The 9,046-nt window shown below is 45.4% G+C and overlaps 1 protein-coding gene across 3 annotated transcripts; it reads left to right on the top strand.

Annotated features, from left to right (window-relative positions):
• The first annotated feature begins 4,258 nt into the window (after positions 1 to 4,258).
• LOC147005518 (histone-lysine N-methyltransferase SETDB1-like) lies at positions 4,259 to 8,234 on the top strand. Of its 3 annotated transcripts, none has more exons than XM_085835271.1 (3): positions 4,259 to 4,314; positions 5,481 to 5,749; positions 7,485 to 8,233. In XM_085835271.1, the coding sequence occupies exons 1-3, from the start codon at positions 4,303 to 4,305 to the stop codon at positions 7,642 to 7,644; spliced, it is 441 nt and encodes a 146-aa protein (XP_085691397.1). In that variant the 5' UTR covers positions 4,259 to 4,302; the 3' UTR covers positions 7,645 to 8,233. The 3 variants fall into 3 exon arrangements, with proteins under 3 accessions (XP_085691397.1, XP_085691398.1, XP_085691399.1); XM_085835272.1 differs by lacking the exon at positions 4,259 to 4,314 and adding an exon at positions 4,560 to 4,612; XM_085835273.1 differs by lacking the exon at positions 4,259 to 4,314 and adding an exon at positions 4,598 to 4,650 and having other exon boundaries at positions 7,485 to 8,234.
• The last annotated feature ends 812 nt before the right edge of the window (positions 8,235 to 9,046 follow it).

The following is a 9,046-nucleotide window of genomic DNA, read 5'->3' as shown; positions in this document are numbered from 1 at the left end:
TTGTGTTTAGTGCCTTGTTTGTTCCTTAACCCAGAACTGACCTTATTATCTGCATGTATTTAAAAATGGTATAAAAGACTGGGAAAAAAAATAACCTCCTCTCAGCCTCAGAATTGGTTGGGGTCATGCGACAGTGCTGTCTGATTGTCCTTTTCTTTTTAGTCCTTGCTCTCTCCCTGGAGAACCTGTTGATTGACTGAGCTGTCTTTGTCAAGCAGGCATGTGAAAGGATACTCGTTGAAGGATTCTTGTCTAAAGACAGGCCTATATTAATCCACCTCACATTTGCATAAATGAGCTCCATTTGTTGGGACTCCATAGAGAAAAATGCACCAAAAACCCTTCTGGCGGTGTGCTGCAGTTTCTGGCTACTTCTGCGGACTCGGACTGATTGGCAGAGTGATGTCAGCTGAAGACATGTGCTGAGGCAGGACCCTGGGAGGATACGTGATGTTTGGAGGGGGAATAAAACGTCTCAATGGACAGTGATGGGGGCTGAGCTTGGCCTGCTATAGAGCTAGCTGCACAACACTTGTGGGGAGAAAGGCACACTGAAAACTTCTCTGGACATTCCTCCTGGTCCCTCCTGATGACTTGTGCTGAGGCTGAGGCCTGGCTGTCTCTGCTAGGTTGTGCCACAGCTGCTGATTCCTGTTTGCTATCCCGACTCTACTGAAGTGAACTGCTGATGTATCTGTGAAGTCTTTGCAAGTGGATCGAGCTGCCATTGCTAACCTGTGAACTGAACTGCCGATTTTCAGACAACACAACAACTTTGGGAGTTGCTTCAAAGAACCTTTCTTTTTTTTTTTTTTTTTAAAGATTTATTTATTTATATGTAAGTACACTGTAGCTGTCTTCAGACACCCCAGAAGAGAGAGTCAGATCTCGTTACGGATGGTTGTGAGCCACCATGTGGTTGCTGGGATTTGAACTACGGACCTTCGGAAGAGCAGTCGGGTGCTCTTACCCACTGAGCCATCTCACCAGCCCCTCAAAGAACCTTTCTAAACAGGTCCATTCCTCAGCCCTTCCCACATATCCTTTCTGCTTTGTGTCTTATTGTTTTGAAGTCTTGTATAGATAAACTAGTCAATCTTTTATTTCCTGTCCTTGCACCTACAATATGTGGTCCATTTCCAGTTTATGACTTTTAGTTTCCAGATAGTGACCTCATTCCTAACATAAGAGGAATGTTTTTCTTGATCATAAATTTGTTCCAAGCCTGTATTCTCTCCTCCTACTGCAATTAGCCCATGATGTATGAAGGTCTACAGAGCTATTTGCTGCTTTTTATATTCTATAGGAGGCTTGAGATTACTTTTTACCAATTTAGGAGTTCCATAAAACCATTATCAGGAATTATGAAATCATCAATTTGTCTAAACAGCATTGTTCCATGAAAGTAAATATTCTTATTGATTCTTCAGGAAATCTGCTCAATAGAGTTGGTAACTACCCAGGAAATCATTAAGCTATGTAATAGTGGCAGGAAAGGCAGCAGTGAGAAGCAATCCTAGGATGAAGTTTCTGGGGTACATGCCTCTCAGAGTTCACACATCACAGCCACGCAAAACAGTGGGCCATCTCCAGAAAACTTTTGCTTGCTAGATTCTTTCCTAGACTGCTTCTGTCAAGCATCCATATGATGGCTCACAAGTGTCCATACCTAATTTCAGGGTATCTGTTCGCCATTTCTGACCTCTGTGGGCACCAGGCAAGCATACATCACACAGACAGATATATAGGGTTTTAATGACACTGATCAAGAATAAAAACCGGGCTGGTGAGATGGCTCAGTGGGTAAGAGCACCCGACTGCTCTTCCAAAGGTCCGAGGTTCAAATCCCAGCAACCACATGGTGGCTCACAACCATCCGTAACGAGATCTGGTGCCCTCTTCTGGAGTGTCTGAAGACAGCTGCAGTGTACTTACATATAATAAAAATAAATGAATCTTTAAAAAGAATAAAAACCATCGGGAGGCAGAGGCAGGTGGATTTCTGAGTTCGAGACCAGCCTGGTCTACTAAGTGAGTTCCAGGACAGCCGGGCTATACAGAGAAAACCTGTCTCGACTGCCCCCCCCCCCCCAAAAAAAGAATAAAAACCATTACCCAAATTCTTTGGTCAAATTATGCAAGCTTTATTTTCTATTAGATAGGGCTATCTCCCTAAAGCAGGGTTTGAGGGGAAAAAAAATTCAGGACTAGGAGGCTTTCAAGGGTTGGGAATTTCCAGAGGACTTTTGGTTAGGGAGAAGCTTGAGTGAACATTTCAAAATTATATTATCAGGGTGGAAGTCACAGGATAGGGCATGGGACATGTCAAATACCAGAAAATGTGTCAAGATATGGTCAAACCCAAGTTTTACAGAAAACAGAAATGAATTTATTTTTACCTTATAACAAGATGGCTTTTAACCTTATATGGAGTCTGGCTGGTCCATCATAGTGAAAACACACTTAGGTCTAAATTATTAAAGAGCTTTAAAGAACACAAACACACTTGTTTGTTTTGAAATAGGGTCTCGAAAAAAGAAAGAAAGAACAAACCCTGTTTCAACCCCCCCTCCCCCCAAAAAAAGTGAAATAGGGTCTTGGATGTCCTAGAACTCACTAGAAAGACCAGGCTGGCCTCAAACTCACAGAGACTAACCTGCCTCTGCTTCCCCTCTGTACCACTATGCCTAGCTAAAAACTATTTTTTAACCATAAATATATAAATATATATACACACACATATATGTGTGTGTTTAAGTGCATATATAATATGTATGTATGTTTTATATATGCCCAGTCTCAAACACCCCCCCCAAAAAAAAACCCTTAATTCTCAATAGCAATAAATGGACCATCGTCACCAATAGGGAGCCTCTATAATATAAAATGTTCCTGAGATGCCGGCAGTGGTGGCACATACCTTTAATACCAGCACTTGGGAGGCAGAGACAGGCAGATTTTTGAGTTCAAGGCCAGACTGGTCTACAGAGTGAGTTCCAGGACAGCCAGGGCTACACAGAGAAACCCTGTCTCGGGGGAAAAATGTTCCTGACAAAGTGTGCTTTGCCCTTATCAAGAGGAGTCCTGCTTCATGAACGCATAGTTTCAGTTTCCTACAATCCCTGCCCCTCAGTGCTATGCCATGAACTAGTAGGGCTTCCGCCTACAGTTATGGAGGTCTGTAGCCGCCTACGGCCACACCAACTGGGCTCCTGAGTGGGAGGCAGGAGCTGTATGGAAGAGAACGACGAGAGAAATAAAGGAGGCCGAGATACGTTTCTGTTCAAGGCCTCTGAAGTTCACTGTGAGTCCATGCTTATAAAGAGGGTAGGCAACCCGGTGTGGTGGTGCATGCCTTTAATCCCAGCACTTGGGAGGCAGAAGCAGGTGGATTTCTGAGTTCTAGGCCAGCCTGGTCTACAAAGTGAGTTCCAGGACAGCCAGGGTTATACAGAGAAACCCTGTCTGGAAAAACCGAAAATAAAATAAAATAAAATAAAATAAAGAGGGTAGGCCTATCCCCTGCCAGCCCATTCTTGGTGCTGGGAGCCAGCAGGTAGGTGATCTACAGGGTGTGACTCTGGGTCTCAAGGACCTTTCAGCAGGAAGTAGAGTCTTGGAGAAGAGCAAATAGAGCCATCAAGGTCAGAAGGCTCTATCCTAGGTAATCTCCTTCTTAGAGGCAGCAAGGTCAAAGTCTGGATCAGCCTGCTTCAAGGCTGAGGGAGGCTACAGAGGTCAGCAGGAGGATCCACGTTGCTCTAAGGCATTCCTTTTTTTTTTTTTTTTTTTTTTTTTTTTGAGACAGGGTTTCTTTGTATAGCCCTGGCTGTCCTGGAACTCACTGTATAGACCAGGCTGGCCTCAAACTCAGAAATCTGCCTGCCTCTGCCTCCCTAGTGCTGGGATTAAAAGCGTGGGGCACTACTGCCCTGCTCCTTTTACTCCCTGTCTCCCCTTTGCCTCCTCACAGCTGTTTGCCCTTGGAAGACTCTGATGAGCCCTTGCTGCCCTCCTCCCCGCCGCAGGGAACCACACAGAACTGGAGATCGATGCAAAAGCAAGAGGAGTTTATTGTTCCAGCACACTAGGGCCATCCTGCATCCAAAAGAGAGGGTTCAACCCCAGCAGCCTGCTTGGCCAGTTTTTATACAGTTTTCAGGGATGGACTAGAGCAACAGCCACTAAGCACAATGTGATTGGCAGAACAGTGACTTTTAAACTTTGGTCCTTAGGGAGTGAGTTAGCCAGTCTGTCTGCCATGAGGAATGTGTCTGCAAGCTCTGGGCTTTCCTTATCTGCATGTGGCCCAAGGTCAGTTCTATCCCCCACCCCACTCCTGGGGTCTTTCAGAGGGATGTCTGAGGAAAGTAGTCAGCCTCTTTCTTGGGAGAGGAGGGGTGTCTAAGTGCTCTAAGACCTCTCTCTTCCAGGAGGGGAGGGGTCCGGTGGAATTTCCCTAAGGTCCTGACCTGACCTCTTCACCCTTGCCATGATCTCTTCAGTTTGCCTGGGTTTGGCAAGGCAGAGCCCTGGAGTAAAACCTGGGGTCAGGGTTGTGAGACGCGGCCCTTGCGGTCGGGCGCCAGAGTTGTGGGGAGGACGGACTGAGGTGCGCTGAGGCCGAGGTGGACCTGGGAGGCTTGGCTGGTGCGAGGCTGGAGCTGTGTGGAAACTTGGCGGGAGAGGAGCGAGGCGGGGGCGGGCGGGCCTGAGGCGGCGGCTACGGGTGGGCGCGAGGCGGTGCGTGGGTGAGGCGGTGCGTGGGTGAGGCGCGGGAAGGCAGGCGGGCGGCAGGCCGGAGGCTGCCGCGGTTCTGCGAGACCCGGGCGGCCAAGCCCCTGCGCGCGTTATTCCGAGTGTGGCTGCTGGGTGGTCGCCATGGCTTCGAGCTTTTGCTCTGCTCACGTAGGGAAGACCGACCTTTCCTCTCTTCGTCCTTTTTCTTCTTTGCTGGTCGCAGCCTCCAGGGTCTGGTGCAGCGGGGAAGCCCTTCCCTTGTGCAGCTGCCCTCTTGCATGGCCCTAGGAGGTTTTAAAAGCCACCTTGCCACGGGAAAGCAAAGAGCGGCGAGGAGAAAGAGGACTAAACACCGCGGGTGGAATTAGTTCATTGCGGCTCACCTGTCTCCAGCCGTCGGTGCCTCGGTTAGACTCTGGGTAGTGACAGAGCCAATTAAGGAACAAGTAGCTCCCAGAAGTGTCTTCCTTTGTCGATAAGCACTCTTCGGTTTCCTGAAACCTTGCTTTAGCTTGCCCCCTGGTGCGTGTTGGAGTTCTCCAGGGTCTCCCCGCTCTTAGTTGTTACCAAGAGCTTGGGTCTGTGTGAGAAGACGAGGCTCCCCGGGAAATCTCCAGATCGCCTTATGGAGAAGGAGGGGAGAGAACAGAGTTTGCAGGCTAGGAGGGCCTTTGATTATGAGACAGAAATGGTGTGAGTCTCGGTCAGAGTTGTTTCCGCTTCTTGTTCATCCTGCACAGGGCCAAAGCATGTCCTCCCTCCCTGGGTGCATGAGTTTGGCTGCAGCGCCAGCTGCAGCTGACTCTGCAGAGATTGCTGAGCTGCAGCAGGCGGTGGTTGAAGAGCTGGGTATCTCCATGGAGGAACTTCGTCAGTTCATTGATGAAGAACTGGAAAAGATGGACTGTATACAGCAGCGCAAGAAGCAGCTCGCAGAGCTGGAGACCTGGGTACTACAAAAAGAGTCTGAAGTGGCTTATGTGGATCGGCTGTTTGATGATGCATCCAGGTGAGGATTCCAGGAAGCAGAAGTAAATGTCCATCTGTGTCCTCCTTGGAGTGATTGTTGTTGTCATTGTCCTAAGCACTTTATACTTTGGCGACTTCAGTCAGGTGGGACCTTACTCTTCCTCTGAGTTTGCAGTGCAGAGTTGCAACAGAACACTTTTTCCCTGTGGGTAGCTGCTATGTGATCAGCAGTAGTTAGGTTAAAGGCTTGAATTCCCTTGTCTTCCTCCTGGGCTGACCTTCCTTCCTAAGATCCCCAGAAAGTGAAGATTGTAGAGTGGCTGTCTTTCTGTTTTTCTGAGAGAGAATCCCAATACCTAAACCTTGCTGGTCTCCAACTTGCAGAGATCTGCCGACTTTTGCCTCCTAAGTGCTGCAATGAAATGATCCTAGCTTATGCTTGTTGAGTTGATTGGGGTTTCATGAGTAACAGAGTGTGGCCTTGAATTTGCTCTGTGATCTTGACCCATGGATAATCCTGTCTTTTTATATTCTGAGTGCTGGGACTATAGTTGTGGGCCACCATGCCCAGTTTATTTTGTGTTTGAGTTAGCAATTTTGGCTAAGCAATCATTTGCCAGTTCAGTTACATCCTCAGCCTCTTGTTTATTTCTTTTTTTTTTTTTTTTTTTTGGTTTTTCGAGACAGGGTTTCTCTGTATAGCCCTGGCTGTCCTGGAACTCACTTTGTAGACCAGGCTGGCCTCGAACTCAGAAATCCGCCTGCCTCTGCCTCCCGAGTGCTGGGATTAAAGGCGTGCGCCACCACGCCCGGCTGCCTCTTGTTATCTTTAACTGTGAAACGTTAAAATTCCTAATTCCCCCAGAGTATATGTTTCAGATCGCCAGGGCAATTTAAGATTTTTGGATTGTTGATAGACTACTTGAAAACTACTTGCAACTGTTCCTTTAATTTTTATTTATTTATTCATTCATTCATTCATCCATCCATTTTTGATACCAAGTCTCTTTACTTAGCATTGGCTGCCCTAGAACTCGCCATATAAACCATATTGAGCTGGACTCATAGAGACCCATCTGCCTTTGTTTCTCCAGTGGTGAGATTAAAGGGATGTTTCACAGCACCCAGCAAAATCAAGTTGCTGTTTTAAGCTGTCTTCTTAGTTCCCAAAGCCACATAGATAATAAATATCAGATATTAGGACTTTTGTAACAGCAGGTGAAAATTGACCTCTAGCAAATTTGTTTCATAGAAGAATTACATGGAAACAAACATTATTCTGTGGAAAGCATTCTAAATAGGTACTTTGGAACATGTAAAGCAAACAGTCTATATTTAAATATACATAATTTCCTGTTACTGTGTTGTGTTTTGTGTGTGTGTTTTTTTTTTGTTTTTGTTTTTTTGTTTCTGTTTTTGTTTTGTTTTATTTTTCAGACAGTTTTTTTCTAACTCTGGTTGTCCTGGAACTACCTCTGTACACCAAATTGGCCTGGAACTCAGAGATCTGCTTGCCTCTGCCTCCTGAGTGCTGGGTTCTGTTTTTGTTCTTTCTAAAGGTTTCTTACTCTGTAGGCCATGCTGGCCATGAACCACTCACTGTATTGACCAAAGTGACCTCAAAGCTAGCTAGTCTTGGTCCCTCAGGCTAAGGACTAGGATGACATGTGTGAGCTCACAGGCTAGGTATTGCATAAATGTATGTACATTCTAATGCTCTTGTACCGCACTGTCTCCACTGGCTTTGATCTTTTCTGCATGTGTTCCAATATCAGGGAAGTGACTAACTGTGAGTCTTTGGTGAAGGATTTCTACTCTAAGCTGGGACTACAGTATCATGACAGTAGCTCTGAGGATGAAGCTTCCCGGCCCACAGAGATAATTGAGATTCCTGATGAAGATGATGATGTCCTCAGTATTGATTCAGGTAAATGATGAAGCTTTGGTCCGAAAAGTCTTAGAATGGGAGCTGAAATACTGGAAGATAAATATGTTGCAGATAAAGAATCCTATTGTCATTACTTAATATGCCAAATTACCTGACTGACTCATTATGACAACAAGTAAGTATTCTTAGCATCGTAAGTGTTTTCTGTATTCTGATTGCTTCCTTTTCCCATTTCAGATAAGGTATACTTATTTCCCCCGTGTGTTTGTGTGTAGTTTGCCTATGTCTGAGTTTCTTTTTCAGTTACTGTGATCAAATCATCTGAGAAAATCATTTGAAGGTTAAGGGGGCTTATCCTGGTTCCAAGTTCCAGATCATATCCATGATGGTCGGGGAAATCACAGTGGCAAAAACCTAAAGCATCTGGTCACATTGTTCTGCAATCTGGAAACAGAGGGAGTGTCTCATCCTGCTGCTCCTCCAATAGCTCTCTTTATTTGTGTATTTATGAAGTCTGTGGAATGGTACCACTCACAGTGGGCAGGTCCATGAACACCATGAAACATTTAGTACATACTTCCCTTGGTAACAGTTTTTTTTTTTTTTTCATTGTGTTTCTGATGTGTGCTATGTATGTAGTACATGAAGCAGTAAACTCTAAGCATCAAGTTACAACAACTTCCGGTGTCTTCCTCTATTATGTCCTTACTTAGTGCCTTTGGGCTAGTTGGCCACTTGGGGATGTGTTTCTATCCAACAAGCACCAGAGTTACATATTTAGCAATGTTCAGGTTTTTTGTTTGTTTGTTTGTTTTACATGAATTAGGGGGATTCAAACTCAGGCTCTCAAGCTTACAACCCACACTGTTTGTCACTCAGGCTATCCTGGCCTAACCATGAAGGCCAGGCTATCCTCAAACTTGAAGTGATCCTTGTACCATGCATGGCTTTTTTTTTTTGTTTTGTTTTTTTTTTTGTTTTTTTTTGTTTTTTCGAGACAGGGTTTCTCTGTGTAGCCCTGGCTGTCCTGGAACTCACTTTGTAGACCAGGCTGGCCTCGAACTCAGAAATCCGCCTGCCTCTGGCTCCCGAGTGCTGGGATTAAAGGCGTGCGCCACCACGCCCGGCTCCATGCATGGCTTTTTTATTACATGATTATAGGTGTAAGTCAACATGTCTATTATATACTAAAAACAACAAAAAAAAAGTTTTTAACCATGACTTTTAGTTTGGTTTTTCAACACATAGTTTCTTCGTGTTAATCGTCCTGGCTCCTTTAGATCTTAATTTGTAGACCTGGCTGGCATCCAACTCAAAGAGATCCATTGGCCTCTACCTCCCAAGTACTGGGATTAAAAGCATGTAATGCCACTAAACTACAATTTCTTATATTAAAGTGTGCCATATAGATGTCATGTTTTGTTTTGTTTTTGTAAATTTGACACAAGC

The sequence above is a fragment of the Mus caroli genome, unplaced genomic scaffold (assembly GCF_978045245.1).
Source record: "Mus caroli unplaced genomic scaffold, Mus_caroli_1 scaffold_3, whole genome shotgun sequence".
NCBI lineage: Eukaryota > Metazoa > Chordata > Mammalia > Rodentia > Muridae > Mus > Mus caroli.
Note: the sequence above shows the minus strand (reverse complement) of the source record. Positions and strands in the feature narration are given on the sequence as shown.

What these genes read in the sequence shown, in the direction of transcription:
- LOC147005518 (XM_085835271.1), top strand. An exon ending in CTGTTTGATGATGCATCCAG is followed by an intron (nt 5,750 to 7,484) that starts GTGAGGATTCCA and finishes TTCCAATATCAG; the next exon opens with GGAAGTGACTAACTGTGAGT.